We start from the raw sequence: 22,948 nt of genomic DNA on the forward strand, positions 1-22,948 counted from the left end.
TGAAAATAGGACGTAAATTATTCTTCATACTTCTACGCGGACGGAGTCGCGGGCAACAGCTAGTAATAAATTATTATTCCAGCATAAAAGTAACATATTTTATGTCCTTTTCACCAAAATCAGCCAAGCGGATTAGGCTGCGTTTCCTCCAGAGATGTGCGAGGAAAGTAGATGGAACACAAACACACAATAAGTCAGGAATGGTATTGTTGTTGACTAAACTTATCAAAAAGTATTTTGCATTTTGCAAATACAAAAAATGTCCTTAAAAGTATTTCAAATAAAATAGAAAATGCTTTTCTAAAAAAAGTATTTGAATACAAAATGGAAATAGGATTTTTTGTATTTTGCATTTCAAATAGGTACTAGTATTTTCCAATCTCTGGTTAAATCAAGCTTAGACATTATAATAATAGATAAACCAAACCATATGCCATTTTCAATGCAAAATAACGGGTGCGGCTCGAACAAACGACCGAACGAACGAAAGCTATCAGAACATTTGATTAATTTGTAAAAAAGGTTAAGGTAGGTTTATTTCCTAAAACAACCGTAGATTTTTTTTCGGCAGACCTTGTGCAAGGTCCGCCCTGTTTGCTACCACCATCGTGCTCGCTAATCCTGCCATGAAGCAGTAGTGCTTGCACTGTTGTGTTTCGGCGTGGAGAATAAGACAGCCGGTGAAATTACTGGCACTTGAGGTATCCCATCTTATTATCTTACTATCAAAATCCTATAATGTTGACTGACATGGAACAACAAACTCTCTAATCTGTTTCCGGTAGGTATCCCATAATAAAATACAACTTCTTTCCATAGTTTCTTAGATACTAGGCAAGTACGAGCTTATGATTAACTTTCAGTCTTGTAAACTACACCAACTTAAACAAAACTTAGTAGTTTTTCCGCACGAAAAAGTTCCGAGCATAGCAAGTTATCGGAATCAAACTCGACTTACCTGCGAGAGGTCCGCGTCTTCCGTAAGTTTCTCAGCGATGGTCATTTTCCTATCAGCTGCCACTGAGCCGGCCCACATCACAAACAACACCACTAAAGGTCCACCCATCATTCTGGTACGTTTAAATCACGGTATCATCCAGATCTGTCACTTTGAAACTTCAGTTTAACACTCGCGATGCCGGTGTCATTAAAGTTTGGCGCGATGGGCGCGCGGCGTTCGGTTTGTGCCGGAGACTCGCGCGGGAGGTACTGACGCGTTGACGCGGTTGACGCAGCCGGCGTGTGCTCCCCTCTTGCTCCCACTCGGCCGTTAGTGCCAGTGTAGCAGATACTCAGACTGGTCATTCCAGTCAGCTTAATGTGACCGTTGTGAGTTCAAAATTGGCATTCTCTGTTTGCTGGTAGGTACCTACTTATCGTCGTACTAGAGCGCGATGGAACACAAGGCTGTCTTAAAACGTTACGTCAATTTAATTCATTGATCATGAACAAACAGTCATTTTAAATGTAACTAGATAAACAATAAAAAATTAATAAGTTTTAGTCAAAATTGAATTTTTATTAAGTACTTACAAGTTTTTTTTGCTGATCGTGACAGGTACTTTTTGTTGAATACATGTATCTACCTACTTGTATTGTCATTGTCATCCAAATTAAATATCCGTTTCAAATGTAAAGTCAATTCAATCAGCTCAAATTCGTTAGGCGAAATTCGGCTTGCTATTGACCCCAACTAAAGTGAATTAAAAACTTAATAAAATAAAATAAAATAAAACATAAACCTCGCTGCGTATTCAGTAAAGTTTAAATTGTCACTTTTTTACCGCATCAAAATGTTTAAATAGCAGATAATAATTGCAGATGCAACATTTTGCTGCATTGTTGTGCCGTATCTTGTAATCTGTGTTTTACCTAAGAGGCTCGAACGGTTCTACCTGCCTCGAACGTGACGGCTACCGATTATAGCCCATTGTTCCCTATTGCGTGGACTCTTTAACTTTCTCTGACTTTTTATCCCCTTTGTTGTTAGTAAGGTAAACGTTCGAAAGATACCATACTTAGTAACACTTTACTAACGCAAACCCTTGCTATTATAGCAGAATTGAGGCTGTGTTTTGTAGCCAGGATTTAACTTATTAGTGACAGAAGCATTATCAACTTTAGTAACGAATAAAAATAATAGAATACTGTACATTTATCCTCCTGAGTCCTCGCGGACCAATTAACACTAAGAATAACGGCCGAATGTACTTTATAAAGTACAAATTGTTCATTGAATAAGGAATTCTAAGAATTTTAAAATAATATCCAAAGTAACAAAGCAGGTCAACCACATCTAGGTCTTAAGCACTAAATTTGTGAAAAAGGACTCAGAGGATATATTTTTTGCGTCTGACGAAGTGGAAAAAACGTTACCTTTACCTATGCCGAAAAGTAGACGAAAATTAGATGTTTTGAAATCTTGAAGACGCTTGTTACGATTTCAACGGCTATCGGGGTAGGTATAGCAAAAATGGATCTAACTACATCTAGTCTTTATAAAGATAACACGATTTACTTTTTTTGAAAACACCGAAAACCACGGTCACTCAGGTACTATGTTTTAATTTTACCTTTCACGCTATTCTATATGTTAAACCAGTAGGTTATTATGCGTTAACAGTGTTAAACAAAATTAATTATGTAGCTACATCTCCCTTCAGCATCAATATATCTATATTCAGAAATAAAACTAACATAAAGTAAACCCCCGAGTGCACGAGTGCTTCGCACGGTAATACCTACCCAATAGATGGCCCCTGCGGTCACCTTTATTAAAGATGGCTACTATTTGGACAAAGACAGCATTCTTACGTTTACCTTAGTAAATAAATCTTCATATCGTCCTGGAAAAGTTAGAATCGTTTAAAATTTCAAAAGACTGCGTCTATAATTAAATACAACCGCTTGAATTGAATATACTATCTATTTAATCTAACTAATCATGAAACTATTCATTTGAAATTCACGGCGATGGCAATAAATCTTCGTAAATTAGTCGCCGATAAATAGACTGTCAGATTAACTACTACTCTACCTCACGCAAACGAAAATGACTCATGTTCATTCATAATTGATCTAATTACAAATCAATCAGAAGGCCTGTCTGCGAATCCACTGAATTTTTATTAAATCAAATGTCTCATCATCTCATTATGCTAACTATACAATGATTGTCTTTTGATATTCAGATTCTTAGTCAGTGTCTGTACTACTTTTTACGTATTTAATACTAAGCCAATTAAGTTTTAAAATTTGCCAGAACTAATTTAGGGAAGTGTGACCATAAAATGTAAATAAATAATACATATCTGAGCAGGTCAGTGCGGAAAAATATGCGCATACGTAATAAATACAAACAGTTTCAGATTTCTGGTATTTTGTAGTTGATTTCTGACTCCAGATATACAAGTTATTTAAATGTCACAAATCAAGTACCTAACTGCCAGAAAGAAACGTGGATCAATACCTTTAGGACATGTTGTTAAAAGTTTGATCATTTCATTGATATCGAGCTACCTTTTCAGTCATTAAAAATATCAAATGTTAAATTACCTACTTATTGCTGGTTTCCATATACCTGCATTTTAACGAGCTTTTATTTGACTTGCCATTTTCAAATGTAAATATCTAAGTTATGCTCGCCCAATTTTACCCACTTTCAGTGGTCGGATTAAATCGAAATTTTGATATGGTTCTGTAGATAGAGTGACATTATAATATTATATTAGGTATGTATTAGAAATTAAATTCTAAACAAGCACTTTTTTTGTTTTAAAATTTAATCTCAATAATAACGTCAAATAAAATAAATATCATGGGACACTATATAGACACAAATTAACTCATTCACTGCCACCGACGCATATATGCGTTTTTGGAACTTTCCCCCAGTGCCGCTGTCAAAATTATTCATACACTTTGAACGCACATGTGCGTCGGTGGCACCTGTGGTCAGTCAAGTCGAGTCAGGTGGCAGTGAATGCGTTAACTTAGTCCCAAACTAAGTAAAGTTACTATATATGGATACTAGGCAACGGATAAACATACTTATAAAGATAAATACATACTTAAATACCAACTAAACATTTAATACCCGAGAACAAACATTCGTATTATTCATACAAATATCTACCCCGGCCAGGAATCGAACCCGGGACCTCAAGCTTCGTAGTCAGGTTCTCTAACCACTTCGCCATCCGGTCGTCAATAAAATAAGTAAATAATGAAATTATTTTTATAATACCGGCAAAAAGTAACAGTTCTTAATAATTTACAGATAATGCCGTTAGATCTTATTGCTTATCACAGTCTATAATACATATGTTAAATTTTAAGATTAAATATTAAGTATAGTTTAAAATGACATAAGCTTTTGGTTACTATGCACAAGCTGCAGTACCGTTGGTGGACATCTACCTATCGCGGTTGGACACGAAGACGACGGAAGAGAAGGTCTTCGAGCACATCCGCGAGCCAGCTCGGGGTCGGTTGAAGGGAGCCGAGGTTTTTATCCGCCCGCTCGAGTCTAATAGAGCCAACAATTTTCGCTCTTTTAGACTCCAAGTGCCGGCTAAGCACCAGCAGATGTTCCTGCACTCCGTTTTCTGACCAGACGGCGTGGTCTTACGTCTTACGTCGCTTTAGGGAAGCAAGGATAAAAATCCCTAAATAACTTTTTTTTTGTTTTTAATGTCTTTTTTGTTTTTTATTGTAAGTATAATTTGAATTTTACAACGCATTGGTTTTACTGCAATTCTGTAATTTTTGATTGGCAAATAAATAAATAATATAAATATAAATAGAAATATAACTGTATTTAGTCTATGGTAGGTCGTCCATTAGCCGCATAACCGTGGCAGAGTTAGCACAGGAATAATACATAAGCCGGTCCTGTTACGCTCCGGCAACAGACGTCTATGAAAGACCCTTTATGTTTAAGCGGGCGAAAGGTTCCAAAGTTGACCTAGACACTGCTGAGCTGTGGTGTACATGACCTTGAATAATAAATAGAGTTGAAAACTCTTGTACATACGAATAAACTTAATGCTCCGTCGAGTACCTATCATTGATATGCTGTATAGGTTTCCCTATAGAAATGTTTTTGTTATATTCTGAATCCTGAGTAGGTACGTACACGTATTATCCCACGGCATTTTTCAGTATTCTGCTACATCAATTATGTTATGTTTTTTATAAATTGCATAAAGTTGGGCAATCATCGTCATATTTTGTTATTTTTTTAATAAATACTCAAAGAACGATACCTTCACTCATGAAATACGTGAAAGTACCTATTGAGAGACAGTAGATAAAACTATGAGAAGTCTTCATACAAGCACGGAGTATTTAAAACACTCTACGCTATCTTTACACCGTATTTCAGCCTTTAAAACTGAAGTTCATAAAATACAAAAGTAAAAAACAATTAAAGTTTATTTCCACCAAATTGTCTTTCTGAAAAGACGATGAGTTTTCGTTAATTAAAATAATAACGTTGAAGAATAAAGTCTGACACGAATCGTGAAGTTGTAAACTCCGCAGGGCAGCGAGTCGTATAAATAGGACCTCATTTCGTTGGAACATGATAATATTACGAGTAATGTACATCGTACATACATAGATAAGTTAGTTACGTATGATAATTAGCACTCGTAGATCGACAGCGAATTAAGTCGAAATACCTAATAATTACTCGTTTTAATTTAGACTTAATTTAACTTCTGGAACGTCTAAATTAAAATGGTGCGTTGTTTTGAGTTGAACCACTGTTGATCTGGGAGACAATACAATCAATGACTCTTTCTGGAACACCATAACATGGTAAGCAGTACAGAAAACACAGGTACATGAACATTTTCCAATAGGCCGCCGCATCACTTCAGATCGATTTTTACCAGGAAACTTTAATTTTAACAGGTGCGGTTGTACAATTTACAACTGATGAAAGCAATAATAAAAATGCATCAAACTAGCCATACTAAACTAATAATATAAAACCACATCACAAAAAATATAAATACCTAGCCAGATACACAGTAGCATATAAATAGACTAAGGGGCTGTTTCACCATCCATTGATTAGTGTTAACTGACGGTTAAATGTGATGCCGTCTCTATTTGTTTTGTTCGAATAGACGGAGACGGCATCACATTTAACCGTCAGTTACCACTAATCAATGGATGGTGAAACAGCCCCTAACTATAACATTCCTACTGAAGCTCCCTAAGCATAGGTTTAGAGATAGGCAAGGACTTTGCGCGCCTTAATTCTATCGGCAGGGACTCCCACAACCGAGTGGCCTGGATTGTATATGAATAGACACAGAACTTACAGTTTGTAAGAGGGAGTTTGTAAGGAGGAAGTTTTGAAAGCAACGAAAAGAAGTAACATAGCCTTAACTTACCACATTACATAAATAGTTTTTAATAAATGTCAGTAACAGATTTCAGTTATTTTTTTCGCTTTTTAGGGTTCCGTAGCGCGTAGTCCTTATAATCGGTATTTCCAAATGTACCTCTATACTATTCCTAATATTCCTTAAAAGTACTTACATCAACAAAGATAGTTTACCTCTTGTTATATTGATATGGAGTACCTAGGGATAAACAATATTATTATAACTATCGTTATATATTTAAAAGAAAGTCGTGTTAGTTACACTATTTATAACTCCAGAACCGCTTTACAGATTTGGCTGAAAATTGGTGGGGAGGTAGCTTAGAACCAGGAGACGGACATAGGCTACTTTTATACCGATATTCCCACGGGATAGGGATAAAATCTCAAAATAACAACTGCTGGGCTTAGAGCGATGAAATTTGGTATGTGGGTAGCTGGACCTCTGGAATAACACATAGGTTACTTTTTAAGATTGGTTTTTGAAATCTTTTTGTATTTTTTATTTCAATTCCAAATTTTTGTTTTACGGTCATCCCGTAAAACCACCGCTGGTGTAGCGGTATAGAACGCGGCACGGAATGTCGAGGACCTGGGTTCTATTCCCAGCGCTGGTCTTATTTTTCCGTTTTTTCTGTGCATCTATATTTCAGTTTGTATTTTCGATATAGGTTACTTTTTATCCCGATATTCCCACGGAATACTTACCTATGATAAAATCTCGAAATAACAATCGCTGGGCTTGGAGCCATTAAATTTGGTATGTAGGTAGCTGGACCTCTGGAATAACACACAGGCTACTTTTTATCCCGATATTCCCACAGGATAGGAAAAAAATCTTGTAATTTCAGCACTGGGTTTAGAGTCTTGAATTTTGTACAGTTGTTCACAACAAAACCTCAATGAAGACCACAATATAAATTTTGGAAATTTCCATGGGAATTTTGTAAAATCCCGAAAATTTTTATTGCAACTATCTGACCGAACTCAAATCAACTATGATAACTGAAGCACGGCTGAACCAATTTTTATAATTTTTGAGTTTTTGGATTTATCTTCATCAGGAATAGGATAATAAATATTAAAAACATTGGCAAATTCACGATAAAATAAAATAAAAGAAAAAACATTTTCCTATACCAACTTTTCATGGGTTTCGTAACTGTCAAACATTTAATGGTTATCCCGTCTATACGGTAAACTGAGTAAACTCTAATTTATTGAATCAGGCGTTACTTTGCGGAGGTCCATATCAATGAACCAAAAGAATTTCCTTAACAATTTGCTATCGTAAGGTCGCGGGTGAGCAAGGAAATTCTTTTGGTTCATTGAGTAAACTCTCCCCTCAAATTAAAGAACGTATTCAAATAATTTCGACCCGCTAGATGGCGCAGTTGTTTGGTATGTTATCATAATTTGACAACGTCTGCTGGGTCCGCTAGTTATTAATAAAACGTACCGACAGACTCACCAACTCCCACCGCAACCCCTTTGACCTAAACTCTCTATATACATAAGGTTCTACTTAGGATGTAAACAAGGAATAAGGACATTTTTTTCTAAATTCCCACGGGATTGGAAATTCATATTGTAACTACCTAAGTATATTTTTATAAACTAACACGTTGAATGCGGCAATGATTTAAAGTTGCCTGTGCCTAAAACAGTGTAGTTAAGTACTTATCTTACCCAAAATATGTTACGAACTTGTAGAAATATCGTTACTACAAACTTATGCTCAAATTTAGTTTAGTAAAAATTACAAGTTGTTATGGCTCTCTGCACGACCATTTTATCTTTTAATTGATCTCACCTCAGAGCGAGCGTTCTTTCCCGAGCCAGCCTGGATGCTGCTGACAATTCGCAAATCGCACAAAACACTTAAAAAGAAATAAGTACCTATGCCTTTAAATGGCTTGAAGTAGGTACAGCCCGATTTAGAAACGCAATATAAAATGTTCCAATACGGAAACATATTGGGATACTATCTGTCACAATTTGACAAAGGGTGAAAGAAAGGGTGAATTTACTATCGAAGATAAATATGCTTCTTTATTTTCAATTTAAGTAAACAGCGAGGTGTGGAAATAATTCGATAGCTTTTCTGGGAAATAGAACATTGTGTCGAAATACCTATCTAACCCGTATAATAAATCAGGTAACAATAAGTTTCGAGAAGATCAAAGAGTGGAGAAAAACGAGTTTTTCATAATAATAGGCGTCGAATAGACGGAAAATAACAATTGTGAGGAAGAACGTGATACGTAAGGCGGCGTAGGTTTTATTGATTTTTTGATTTTGTTTTTTGATTAAATACATAAGTTTAAAAAAAAAACTTAATACCTACTTAATAATAATAAATTCTTTGCATTAGTTTAGTACACAAACCTCGAACTAAGCGCCGTGTAAAAGGTTAACCTAATATAATAACTAATAAAATTACGTTACCTACCTTACGAGCTAAGCAATTTTGCTGTGTTAAATTCTTTGAATGTAAATATTTACATACAAGTAACACACTAAATAAATAATATTAATATACCTACCTTTTTGAGTTCTTGGCCGAATTCTCCAAAAAGATTTTTTCGAACCTGTGATAGATTCATTACTAAGAATACTTGAGCTGATCACAATTTGAATGAGCTCCGACTGTTGAACGTTAACTTAAATACCTACATCATCATCATCATCCCAGCCTACATACGTCCCACTGCTGGGCACAGGCCTCCTCTTAGAACAAGAGGGCTACCTACACACTTAACAGAATTTTAGACCACTTGACTTCTCTTCTTCATTTTAGATTTTGAAGGAAGTCGGGTCTTTTATTTAATTTATAAAAAATTGAATTGAGTAAGTCTTCGTTAATTGCCTGCGCGTGCCATCACCACACCTCGGCACCTCCAGGCCATATCTAATGAAAATGTAAACCCAAAACTTGGCAAGTTAACTGTTGCTTATTTAGGATCATACAACACCCAGTAATGCATAATAAAGTTGTTAGTGAGCCTCCGGCACTGGCTATGTGCCAAAATGCGTGCCAGTAAACTACTCTCGGTGATAAGTTTGGACAAAATATGCAGTCCCAAGGGCAGCTTCGGCAAGGTTGAGATTAGAACCATCTTGTTAGTATAATGGCTGAGACGTGACGAAGACTTAACGCTAGAAACAAACTAAATTATGATTTGCTGGAGTCTCGTTGTTGATATCACGGGCAGTCGACCGTTTAAATGGAAGCGTTCGAAACTTTTGCTTGGGAACGTAGAACAAACAATTTTTTATCTGCATTATTAAAATAGATGGTTTTATATTTTGTAAGAAGTCTTGAAGAAATACAGCAGAAACACTGCTGCAATAATTAAGAAATGTGAAAGTAATTATCTTCTCATACATAGGGTAGGGAAGGGCATGTTGAGCAAGTGGATAATTTGGGCAATCAAAATATCTGCAAAACTAAAAATATGACGCGGGAACTCAATATGGTGGAAGTTGAGGTGATATTTCTAAGATATTTCTAATGTAACCATCATTAAATGAGAAGATGATCAATACAAAATTGCTCAACATGCCCCTCCCTACCCCCTACATGTTATAATAAAGAGAGAGCTCTCAAAAATTATTTTGTATCTTGCGCTCTACGGTGAAAAAATAAATTCTTTAGCATTCAAAATGTTGTTACCCAACAAAGCCAAAGCAAAAGTGCAATTCGCAAATAAGTTATAGGGAACTTTAGAAACAAGAACCATTTTGCAAATCACAACTCCCACAACTCGGCTTTGCAAGAATGTAATACAAATCGCTAGGCCCCGAGCCTCTATTCGAGAGAAGCTGAGGGAATATCAAGTGATAGTACTTAGGTTCTTTAGATTATTGCCCACTGTCACAATCATCTTAACTCAGTAATCCTGCACCCAAGTCACAGTGTTGAACAATCTTGTTCCAGTGCGCAGATAAAGACAACTAGCACGACCCTTTTTAATAGCCTTTGTGGTTTCATAATATTTTGGCCATCCTTCTTTTTTTAAGTTAAATCTGTGAAAATGCAATCAAATAATTTTATAACAAATAATTGAACCGACTACAAAAAACCATGAAAATAATTTTCTACCAGTTTGAAGTCGGTGCCTCAGCACGAGCCAGCAGGAGTGGTTGAAGCCCAATGTAGGTGAGGTAGACGACTAAAGGTCCACGTAGTCCTGGTGCTTCACCACCCGTTCCATTTTACCGTATGCATTACGAAGATCATAAATTGCTTAGCAACTGTGTTAAAGTAATTGAAATTCAACCCGTGAAAAACTTGTTACTGAGTACTAACTCCGATGGTCAACTGCGGTCTTCACCATCAGTTCCACTTCACCAAATGATGATTTTCAAGAGCAAATGCACGAGTTGCTACTAAATATATCCAATTTACCATAGGTGTCCCTCCAATATTTGAAGAGTTCCCTCGATTTCCTTAAGATCCAATCATCAGATCCTGATTTGGTGCTTATGGGACCTAATTGAAGCCATTCCTATACGATCGCAAATAAAAAATTTCAAGTCGGGTCATAAATGATGTAACGTTATGAGGTAACAACCGAATTGATAACCTCCTCCTTTTTTGAAGTCGGTTAAAAATAGTGCAAAATTGTGTTCAATGTATACAATAAAACGACTAGATTATAATTATGATTAATTTTTAATTATGATTATGATTCTAATTACTTTTACCAAGTAATCGATAATTTTATTCGAGCTTTGTTGCATTTGAATGAAATTTTGACAAATGTGATTTAAAATTCGTCCCCCTCGTGGGTGTTGCACCGTGCTTCTATGGGCTGTGTTACCTTATAACCACCACATTCATTATTTCAGATTTATTGTGTAACACAATTTATTCTACCATTTCTTTACATCAAACTGGTTAAGAGATGGTAAAAGAGAGTAATGGTGAATGGAATGAAAATGAAAAACGAGACCTCTGGTTTTCGTTCAGTTTTTACATCGCTTATACTCGTCGAATAAAAGCCCCTAAAGTTCGTATATATGTATTACTCGCTCAGAGGAAGCGTTAGATTAGAGCGGTCTTCGACTAGCAAGATTTATATCGGCAATACTAAGTCGATTTAAAACGTTTACCGATTCTTTTATTGCGCAGTTTACTGGATGAGTGCCGTGAAAATAGATGACGCTTCAACCAGGAGGGTAATGCTAGTTCAGGGTCTTAATCTTAATTTCATTGTGCACTATAAGTTAAAGGACTTTGTTGCAGGTCGGTATAATATTAAGATAAGACATATTTAATTTGATAAGCATTAAAAGGAAATGAAAAATGAAGTTACGTAACTATGGCATGGACAAGAAATGAAGACAGACTTTCCCAAATTCACACAGAGAGAATTTTTCTACGGGGACAAAACTGCGGTGTTTCGGTTAATTATTTGACAATTCTATAAAAACAGGGGAATCAAATATAAACTTCCTTGCTTTCTTTCATTTCGAATCAAAGCCGTTATAAGGGAATTAAAACAAATACAAAACAACAAAAATTATAAAATTTCTCATTGCCGTCCGGCTCTTTGATGCATATCTAATGAAGACTGGAATTAAGCGAAACGTTTCTGAAATGAAAAGAATAGCTGGTTAGCAATAAATTAATGATGGCACGGGAAATGGAATACTGTACCTATTTAAGTACCTAAATGTTATATCTAGCCACTTTGTTTGACTTGCTTGCAGTAAAGTCCAATAAAGAACAAAAGTAAGAGAAAAATGTTGCTTTGTTCAAGTATTTTACATCAAAACTGTTACGAAGAAAATGATGTCCTAATTTAGTTTCCAAAGTCTATTTAGGACTGTGTGTATGAAATTTAATTTATTTAGAGCAATTGCTTATGATGACGTCGTCAATACCGCAAGACTGATTACCCCATATTTTCTTGGCCCGAATAATTAATTTAAATATTCCGTTTATTTTTAATGTTTGTTTCTATAAAAAAATAGCAATAATGAGTTTTCGTTTCTTAGTTGGATGTAAATACTTACTTTCATTGTCATCCAAACGACATATAAGTCGATCCGATCCCTAGAAATGGATTAAATTTGATTTGCAAGAACTTGACTTTACCAAACATGTGCTTTAAATGTGTTTTTCTGGTTTCTTTACATTTACATAGCAATATTTAGAAAATTAAGCTATTTCAACTGACTCAATTAGATACAGAGGCATACTATCGATTCGAACAAACCACACAGACCAATTATTTAATTTCAGAAGCGTTTCTTTTTGTTCAGTCAGGGGATCCCATTCCAATTATACGAAACCAATTGGAACGGGAGCAGTTGTATGTATAATTCATGATGCGTTACCCCGGTTTTGTTTCGTATCATAATGCTTCCTTCACCGTAATGCCTTTGTTATGTGGCTTTGTAGATGAAGATGACACTATTTCTATTTGCCCGGTAAGTGTGTCAAAACGATGCCCTAAAATAGCAGCCAAAGTACCTACATGCAATCCCATTAGCTAGTCCTTGAACTGGTGGATTAAGAAATAGGCTTTGTGTGATTTGCTTTGTACGAACTTCCTTAAGCGAGGTTACGTGGACTATTTGTAATCTACCTGCTAGCGTAAAAAAAAATCTTCCTAGATTATAGATATATACCTATGTATCAAATGAATGGTCCTTGAAAACATATATAATTTGAAAAGATCAAAATCATTAAGAGCTTAGTGTCATAGTCTCCAATTTTAATTTTTCTGTTTAATTTAATTATTGCTATTATTATTTTTAAATTTGATCGTAATGTGCATTGTATTCTATTTTAATTATTGTTATAAATACATTTTGTTATTTTTGTGTTTACAAATAACGACGATCCTATTGTGGATTTCTTATAATTTCTTGGCATGTTAAAAACATGACATATATTTATAAAGTATTTTTCCAATACATATAAAACATACCTGCCCATTTATATATAGTCAATATTATACAATTTTCTTGGAAGTCGTCAACTTAACACGATTGTTATGCTAGAAACCTCTTCTAACCTTAATCGTGTAGAATAGGTAAACTTCGTTTATTTATACTCTTTATCGTACAAAAAGAAATACAAAAAGTTTACAAAAAGTGCTAAGTACAAAGGCGCACTTATCCCTGAAGGGATCTCTGCCAGTCAACCTTTGAGTAGGAGAGAAGAGTTCATCCTATAATAAATATGAATAGTTTCAGTTAAAATTGTATTATATTCGTCCTTTATTATTTTAAAACTTAATATATGACACGGTCCCAATTTAATAAGATATTATGCCATAATCGTCTCAGCTTACTACTTAAAGTACAATTCAATAGAATCTGACAATTTTTTACATATTTAAGACACCCTATCGTGGGCACACTTGATTATATATGTCCCTGTTGTTGCAATTATCATCTAAAATGAATCAAAAAAAGAATAATAGTCACATCACAAAGCCTTAGGCAGCCCGGTGTTTATATTAAGTAGGCTGGAAGTGTCTACAGGATTGTCAGATTCTATTGAATTGGAGTTAACAAAGAATTCAATGAACAAGTATGTATTTTTAAATCATTTTAATTCCTACTAACCGAGTGTAATGATAAATATGAACAAACGGCGTTAAAAAATAAAAAAATAAACAATAAACCAAACTTCTATCGCGACTGCAATAAAGTTGACGAAAAATCAAAACCATTTAATTCACGAACTCGTTTCGTTTTTCATCGTGATCAAGCGTCCTGCCCGGTCAGTCACGTGAACCCGAAAAGCTGACCAATTTTCCCTTTTGCTGCACGCACTGATCAAAGGGCGGTCGGCGAGGCGGTGACAAAAGGCCTCATCGGTTCATAAAATTCGTTATTTCAGACCAACCGGAGCGCTTAGAGTCAAGTGCCCCTCTATTCTTGCATCTTCATTAACGAGACTAAGGAAATTCGCCGTTTTTACACAGAAATAAATATAACAGGTATTGTGAAAGATTGTTTATTGACAGTTTAGTTTCAGTCACTAACGTAATTACTATAATTCTTTAACAAATATATATCTTCTTATTTTTATTTTACATTGATACATTATATTTCTGTAATTTCTGTACTAGGTTATCAAAAAGAAAAAGATCGAGTATTTTTTTCGAATATGTAGTTGCCAAGACAAAGAAGTTCGATAATAAAAAATCACAATAATAAATTGAAGTTTGTCTTGTGGCGTGGCCGTACGATAACTTTCATCGGCCGATGTCGTACCTGGACTTTTTAAGGCTTTTATCGTTCAAACAAAACACATTCACCAATAAATACTTTTTGCAACAATTTTAGCACTCTTACTCACAACATGAGACAACGCTTTTGGGTAAAATAATAACTGAATATATCATATTTGTTACACAGTACTAAACAAAACTAGACCTCCTATAAATATAACAACACCACAACCTATCTCAAAAGTTAAATAGTCCGCCTACGCTCTTTAGAAATGATTCTCCCATGTTCTTAATGTAATCCTGTAATTTATCCCTGAATGTATTCAGGTTTATATCAACTACATATTGAAGCTCGTCTCTGGAAACCTGCAACGGAAAAGGCGGTACAGGCTTCCGAGGTTCATACATTTCTTCGTCGTTAGGAACCCAGGAAAACCAAACGTAGTTTTGTTTGGCGGGGTCAGCTCTGGGATCGCCTCTGAGTGTCGGTCTTGGGTACATTTCTGTCCAAAGTGATCGAAGGCGTAAACTCATGCGCCTAACTATATCCATCTTAGCATGCCAAAGATCATAAGCTTCCAAAGGGTCCCGAGTAACATTGAAGAGACAACCTTTAACTGTAAAATAATATCAAATATTAATAAAGCCTTCTATGTAGGTAATTTAACTCAGAAAAGAAAAATATATTCAACTTACCAAATGTAGGGAAGCAGACGACCTCTTCAGGTATGTCATCACTCCCAGCTAATTTACTACTGTTTCGCTGCTCATAAACTTCCTCAATGTTTAATGGCAAGTCCAAAGTTTCTTTGAACACAAGGCAAGCTTCTGATTCTAACAGCACGGTTTCATACGGCAGAACATCATGTTTCAGCGCCATGAGCTCTTTACCATGATATTTGCTCTTTTCCTTAGTAACATTACCTACAATTATTTTGAAATCACCTTCCCTAAATGCTGCCCAACCATTTAGATCGTCAATTGTTATTAAAACATCGTTTCGTTTAGGCTGTTCGGCTTTTATAATAGTAGCCCATTGATCCAAACCATCTATTTTGTTGGATGGATTCCCGCCTGCTGCTGTGATCAATGTCGGGAACCAATCAGTTACGTGGAATATGGCATTGCTTATTCTATGTGATATTGTGGGATGCCATACAACAGCCACGGCACGTGCCGCTCCTTCCCAAGGAGTGCTCTTAAGTCCACGCAAGGGCAAATTAGAACCAAAATTCTGAGACAATCCTGCTGCACCGTTGTCAGACACGAAGACTATCAGTGTATTTTTTAGTATCTCTTTTTCTGCTAACGCTGCAACTATATGACCAACGCTTTTGTCCAAACTCGATACGAGACCTGCAAATCAAAATATAAAATTCAAAGTGGGTTCTTGTCAAAGAACACTATTTCAATGAACTTGATTAGGTTCTCTACCATCAATCAAAGAGACAGACCTGCATACAACCGCCTGGCAGTGTGCGCGATGTGGCTCTGTTCTGCTATGGTCTCGACCGGTGGCTGGAGGGACACCAGTCCACCTCCTGCATGAGGAGCGGCATGCGATACGTGAAGATATAACGGCGCTGTACTGGTGTGATTTCTGATCACTGGAACAGAAACGAACGAAATAAAGAAAATGTTTACGGGTGGAGGTCAAAGAGTTGGATAAAATTAAATGGTTGTTAACCATACAAAATGACTGACTGGAAAAAGTTGGGCAGTGACACGGAAATTACACATACCAAAACATTCACACTAATTTTAATTACGATAAGGTATCCGACTTTTTGGAATCCTTATGCCTTGTGATTTATTTAGAAACGCAGTATTAATTTAACTTGCATCTAAGGTTTCCATGTTAGGTAATTTTGTGATAGAAAAGGGCGGAAGTGATTAGATCCAAAAAGATTTTGTCTGTTTATTGGACCGACTCATATACATACTGAACTTAAACTGAAAAAAAAAATATTTTAAAATCCCACTTACAGCTAACAGCTCTGTCGGTGAGTACCTCCGTAAGATGGCCGTTGAGATCTTCAATAGGCTCCAAGTTCTCATACATATTTAAGCCATAGAACGAGCTTCCGTTACATGTCTTCAAATAAAAAGAGAGAATCAATAAATATCAAATTAGGATGAAAGAAAGAAAAATATTACGTACAAGCTTTTGCCTGCGAATCCATGATCGTCTGGCAAGAATTGATTTATAGTTATCCTGTACGAATTTGGTATTTCCCGGGATAAAATCTATCCTTTGTCTTTTCCATGCTCTCAATCTATCTCCATTCCAATGTGCATCTAAATCAGTTTAAACGTGAAGAGTTAACAGACAGACAGACAGAGTTACTTTCGCATTTACAATACTGGTAAGAATTTTGTTTACGGTTCTAAAATGATGAATTTAAGACCGTAAACAAAATTCTTCATCATTATCTCAGCCATAGGACGTCCACTGTTGGACATAGGCCTCCCCCATAGACCTTCAGTTGCCTCGGTTGAAAGCCGGCTTGCCTCCACCGTGAACCCGCGACTTTAACCAGGTCATCCGTCCATCTCGTTAGTGTACGTCCTAAAAGTATCACCACCAATAGTAAAAGTATAATTTTAAAGTTATTGTACGTAATGATTGTCACACTACACATGTCACTGAAAAAAGGTCTACACTCAGTATCTGTTGCTACACAGTCGGTGCAGCAGCGCTGGTTTTCCAAGATTTGAGCTACACGTCAGCTCCACTTTCTTGCTGTGCACAAAATTAAGTTTAGAAATACGTTATAAGTACCTACAAACCTTTGTTTAAAACTGAAATGAAGGGCACAAAGTGGCAGGTGTAACGTAAAATAAAGTAAGATAGTTTCTTAGGACGAATTATTTTGAATTTTGTAACATGAAACTAATGAAACTCGATCATGTAATAACATCTGACTGAACCGACTTACTTAGATGTAATTCGGTATGGATAAATCGTCCCGGGGACGGACATAGGTAGTTTAGTTTTATCCTGGAAGATTTCGTAGTTCCTGCGGAATGGTGATTTAAAACAAACTTTCAAGAAGGCATGACCTAGAGTTTTAATAATTATGGAAGTACCTACGAGTATAATAATATAAACTGTTATTAACACTAACGTTATTGTTTCAATGGAAATATGTTAATAGCCACATTAATATTCAAGTAAGTAGTGTATTTACTATAGTATTGTTGCGTCATTCGTCAAGGTACACATTATTAAATTTCTAAGTTCCTAAATGAAGACGTAATAATGATACTAACACGGTAGAATTAATTTTCAGTTTATTTAATCTCTAAATTTCAGAAAAACTCTTATTCAATTTGAATGACAGATAATAAAGTTAGTTTAATTATGTAACTTTCCTATATAAATAAAATACCTACCATTTTTTTTGTTTGAACAAAACCTGAGGGTCTATTGCGTAAAGTTTCTGACACTCAATAGACAACTAAGCGTTAGCTCAGAGAAAATGATCATGGAAATAAAGTTTGGATTAGTTTCGCATTAAAGAGATAGATGAATTTTCTGACAAATATTTGCGTATTTTTCTCTCTCAAAAACATTACCGATTCAATTCTGTTTTATACTGACGATATGTTCTAATACGCTTCACTCTGGTTACACGTTGCTTTAAATTCTTAGCACATTTGTTTTTATACTCCCCCTTCCTGTTGTCTAATGTTGGCGCTGCCGTTAGTGCTAAACCATCAATACTGACATTGGCCCAAGCATAGCGGCCGTCAACAACCAACATACATATTCATACATACCTCTACTAAGTTGTAAGTGTAGTAATCCACCGCGCCATCGAGGAAGCCGTAGAAAGTATCAAATCCCCTGTTAGTGGGGAGGTAGTGCGCCCTCGATTTGCCGACATGCCATTTCCCGACCAAGTGCGTTTCGTAGCCTAATTCTTTCAAGTATTCCGGTAAAAGGCGTTCCGTTATTGGGATCCCTCGGTCTTCTGTGGCTGATATTGAGTCGCTTTGAGTGCCTGAATTGATTAAATAATAATAAGTAGGTTTAGATATACCATGATATAAACCTGGTGTAGTGTATGAGTACTTTAAATAATGCGCGAGGCTCTTGATGACAGCATAATGTCAAAAAGACTATAAAACAACTTTTATGGTATGCGCTTCAAACAAAAACCAGCAGAATTATTTATTGCTAATATTACCCTAACGTTTCGACCACATTGTAGCAACCGTGGCCACAAGTCGATTCATCGAGTTGCTACAATGTAGTCAAAACGTTAAGGTAATCTTATCAATAAATAGTTACCTAGTCTCGATAAATATTAGTTATGAGTGAGAATTGCGAAAGTTTAAAACATTATAAGCCCAGCAGTCCAGCAACAACAGTGCAGTCCGCTGTAGAGAAAACTGCTACGTACATCAAATCTACACATTATGTTGTTTGTACGATAACTACTTAAATCTCGGCCTTAAAGGCTTCATTGAAAACAGACAACAGATCAGTTCGATGATACCATAATATTAGAAAGTAAGGAAGAAAGAAAGAAAATACGTTTATTTAACGCCATAAAACAAACATAGAACAAATAAAGACATACATGACGCTAAATAGGTCCCCACTCAGCATAATGACACGGCAAGCTGTGGCGCTGATTTTCAGTGAGGACCTATTATACTTATATTGTCATTAAGACGATTCCGTTTGAAAGATTCCGTTACATTAATAGATAGGTACAAAGTTATAAAGAGACATAGAAGAGTTATAAAGAGAGCTAGTTTTTTTAACAATTTAAGTGATATGAACAAAAAAGTACATATCTAAAAAAATAACAAAGGAAACAAATTTAAGTTAATAAAACGTCAAAGTAGCAAAAGCTATAAACATGTTCAAGGGGTCGTAAAAGTCTCACCGAGCCTCATAGGGTATTTTCCCGTGAAAAGGGCGCTTCTGGTTGGTGTCCCTTGCGTGTCTGTGTAGTACTGCTGCAGCATGACGCCTTGGTACGCGATCACATCAATGTTTGGGGTCATAATTTGATCAGACCCGTGGAAACTTACGTCGTCCCAACCCTGAAATAATAAAATATGTAAGTTTCCGCAGCTGGGTATTGGTTTACTGCTAGTATAAATATTGCACTGCTCTTCGAATTTAACCTTGCATGCATTATCAAGAAACTGTTTACTCGTAGGTGTAGATACTCGTAACCTGATACAGTGCTCTCAACACACTATTAATTTATTATTGTTCTGCTCTGTTAAAGTTACTTAACGACTTATTTGACAGTACTTTAAGTCAATTTACCTACTGTTGATCATTTATTTAAAATACCATGTAAGTGTATGGCCTATCTAAGTAATAACACCTACTTGTAGTTACTATATTTCTGTATTTCAAATTTTAACTCTCTATACATGAAAATACACCGGACTCTCATAACTAATATTTTCAAGCTTTTTTATTTAACTAGCAACGTTCTTATGTTTGCTTGTATGTATGTACCTATGTATATGCATGTAAACTCTTTATTGTACAAGAAAATAAACAAAACACAATTGACCAACTTTGAGACACTTGTACAAAGGCGGACTTATCCCTTTAAGGGATCTCTACCAGTCAACCTTTGAGTAGATGAGAGGAGTAACCAGTTAGGGTCCGACAAAGAGTGAGTTTAAGAGTCAAAAATAATGGAAGCTACTATACAGTCTTTTTAATAATATAATACATAATCTACAAAAGAATAGGCTAACAATAATAATAATAATAATAAATCAATAAACTACGATATATATAAAGGTATCTGTATATAACCGTAATAAATATTATACATGCGAATATAAAACAAAGGAAATGTCCTCAAATGCTTAAGGAGAAGGTGTAAGCCACATCCTTCTCAAGCCCTCCCTTAAAGATCCTACGGTGGGAGATTTCCTGATGGAGGTCGGTAACCGATTCCACGGCCTGGCAGCTTGCGCTGTAAAAGATTTTTCATCACACTTGCTCTTAAACAGTGTCGTAACATGCAGGCTACCTTGGTTGCAACCCCTCAAATAAAACCCTCGACCTTAATGTGCTTGTCATGAAACCCGTGGTCGGTAAATGAGTCATTGCCCATACTAATTTTCTTGTCATGAAGCCCAAGGTCGGTAAATGAGTTTGTTACTGCATGGCGTGCTGCTGCTCCGTGCGCGCGCTGCACACGCATGCCATGCTCATGCTGCAGAGGGGGGGCGGCGGGGACCTGGCGCTGCCAAGAACGCAGCCAGCAGTATCGGCAATTTTTGAAAAAATATTAGTTTTTCTTTTACAAATTTACAATTTTACTCGCAAATGTGATAAAAAACATTGCATGTCGCACGGGCGGTACTAGAATTACGAACATCGACTCATTAAAGCCCTCAGTCTTCGACTTCGGGCTTCTAATAGACTCTCGTTCGTAATTCCTTATTTACCGCCCTTAAGACACAATGTACTATAGAGTATGTTTTGGAAGAGTTAAAAGGACAGGCTAAAAGGAGATTGGTACTCGATCGCAACCGATACTGACTGCCAGCAGCCAAGTAGCTGAAAGGCTCGGAAAGGTATATGGGAGCAGAAGGATTAAAAAGAGTGTTGAAAAGTAATGACAGAACGTGGATGTTCCTACGATCCCTTATTACAACCACTTCAGCTGTACCCTGAAATTAGACACGTGGTCGTACTTGCGGAGTCCAAAAATGTATCGAATACATTAATTCTGAAGGCGGTCAAGCTTGTCGAGCAGCCCCTCACTCAGTTCCAGATAGCCAATATCAGAACAGAACAGAAGCAAAAACACCATCAGGAGATCCACTTGCTCGTTTGCCATCCAGTCGAAGAAAAAAGAAAAAAAAAGAGACTGAGCCAGAGTAATTTTCGTTTGAAGAGGTAAAAAATACGAGGCATGAGCGGGGAAAAAAGTGTATGACTGACATCAGTCACTTGGGGTGACCAAGAAAGCATTTGGTCAATTATGATCCCCAGCTTGTAAGTATATATCAATTGTGATTTCAAAATTTACAAACCATTTTCCGACCACTTCCTATCCAATTGTGCTAAAATTTAGTATACTGATGGAAATCTGGTGACAATACTAGTAATTGTATTGATTAGATTATTGAACCCGGTAATGGACTTCTGGTGGTCCAGCCAGAATTGTCTCCATAAGTTTTCAACGGTTAATTAATAGCATCCACTTAAAACGGATATGTAGTTCGGATTAAAACGCAAGTCTAGTCAAATCAATCAAAATGTATCAAAAACATAACTCACCAAATCATCTGCCATAATAAATACAATATTTGGTTTTTCGACATCTTGAGAGATGACACAAACACAAGTGATCAACAGCTGAAGACAGCTGAAAATAGTAATACGACTGTAATAAAATATGAAGCATCATTAACTTACGAATAAAGTAAACATATATACACAGCCTCAAAAGTGGGCTAAAGATTGTAGAGCTCAAAATGATATGCTTACGAATCGGCTGCCAAGGTAATAAGAGACTAGTAATTTAATTACACATAATATTATACATAAATTTAATTTTAACCTTAAATTTTAACACCGTAAAATCAAAAAATTCCAAACTTTTTTAAATGGCAACTAAAATAAATTTCAAAAAATTTAATGATTGCAAATATGTCCAATAACCAAGAGTAAACTTACCAAATAGATAATTTAAACATTATAAAGTATGAACTCCTTTAAATCTCCAGTCTGTAGTACCAGTAAACTATGGCTTATGAAAAAATCCACTTAAACTAAATATGGAAAGGTGGATCACGGAGACAAAGACGATCGTTAACGGAGCGAATAATAAAATCCACTGAAAGAAGATGACTTGACAAAGTAAAATGAATAATCGCTTGAAAAGGAAGTCTTCCACAGTCAAGAGAGCAATGGCAGGTAATTATAACTAGACATTTATGTCAAATAAAAGCGGCCTCAACAAATCAAAAAGAATCTTCGGCCGCTACTTGAGAATGACTGAGTATACAATGTAGTATACGCCTAATATATTATTATGCACCTGTGTACTTCAAGTAGGTACGACTTCTGTGAAATTGAAATTATTATTCACAACTTTAATATTAATACAGTTGTACAAGTGATCAATTGGATGATTGGCGTAGGTTTCATATATTACCATACTTAATTTTTACTTTTATTTTCGGAACAATTCGTATTTTCCCTATTAAATTAATAAATACATAAAGTACTTAATACAAAATATCGGAATTTGTTTTATTTTATTTTCATAAATAAAAATAGATAAAATGCAATGAATGCTCGGAGGACATCTTGTTAGTGTATTAATTACTATTAACTGGTGTCTAG

The 22,948-nt window shown here is 35.8% G+C and overlaps 3 protein-coding genes across 4 annotated transcripts in view; 1 reads left to right on the forward strand and 2 right to left on the reverse strand.

The window, feature by feature from the left end:
- The window catches only part of Fas1 (fasciclin 1 Fas1 domain-containing), an 80,309-nt gene extending 79,014 nt beyond the window's left edge, over window positions 1–1,295 (reverse strand). The window contains exon 1 of one of the 2 annotated variants that reach the window (XM_074087057.1): window positions 959–1,295. In XM_074087057.1, the coding sequence (XP_073943158.1) occupies window positions 959–1,069 (111 nt within the window). In that variant the 5' untranslated portion in view covers window positions 1,070–1,295. The remainder of the gene's footprint in view (window positions 1–958) is intronic. The other variant, XM_074087058.1, reaches the window with a different exon arrangement.
- The window catches only part of LOC141427538 (RNA-binding motif protein, X-linked 2), a 219,289-nt gene that overhangs the window by 36,556 nt on the left and 159,785 nt on the right, over window positions 1–22,948 (forward strand). The gene's annotated exons all lie outside the window — the stretch shown is intronic.
- On the reverse strand, window positions 14,366–22,631 carry LOC141427518 (arylsulfatase B-like). Its single transcript, XM_074087041.1, has 8 exons — window positions 22,277–22,631; window positions 21,878–21,965; window positions 19,500–19,659; window positions 18,382–18,605; window positions 16,585–16,693; window positions 16,053–16,205; window positions 15,295–15,954; window positions 14,366–15,215 (listed from the first exon to the last, which is right to left on the reverse strand). Exons 1-8 carry the CDS (start codon window positions 22,294–22,296, stop codon window positions 14,836–14,838), a joined length of 1,794 nt encoding a protein of 597 aa, XP_073943142.1. The 5' UTR covers window positions 22,297–22,631; the 3' UTR covers window positions 14,366–14,835.

This window comes from Choristoneura fumiferana, chromosome 4, assembly GCF_025370935.1.
Source record: "Choristoneura fumiferana chromosome 4, NRCan_CFum_1, whole genome shotgun sequence".
NCBI classification, from domain to species: Eukaryota; Metazoa; Arthropoda; class Insecta; order Lepidoptera; family Tortricidae; genus Choristoneura; species Choristoneura fumiferana.

Coding starts and splice junctions, on each gene's coding strand:
- LOC141427518 (XM_074087041.1), bottom strand. CDS start 22,296: ATGTTTAAATTATCTATTTG. Junction 19,660..21,877: donor TTATTATGGCAGATGATTTG/GTGAGTTATGTT, acceptor TTATTATTTCAG/GGTTGGGACGACGTAAGTTT. Junction 18,606..19,499: donor AAAATACCCTATGAGGCTCG/GTGAGACTTTTA, acceptor TAATCAATTCAG/GCACTCAAAGCGACTCAATA.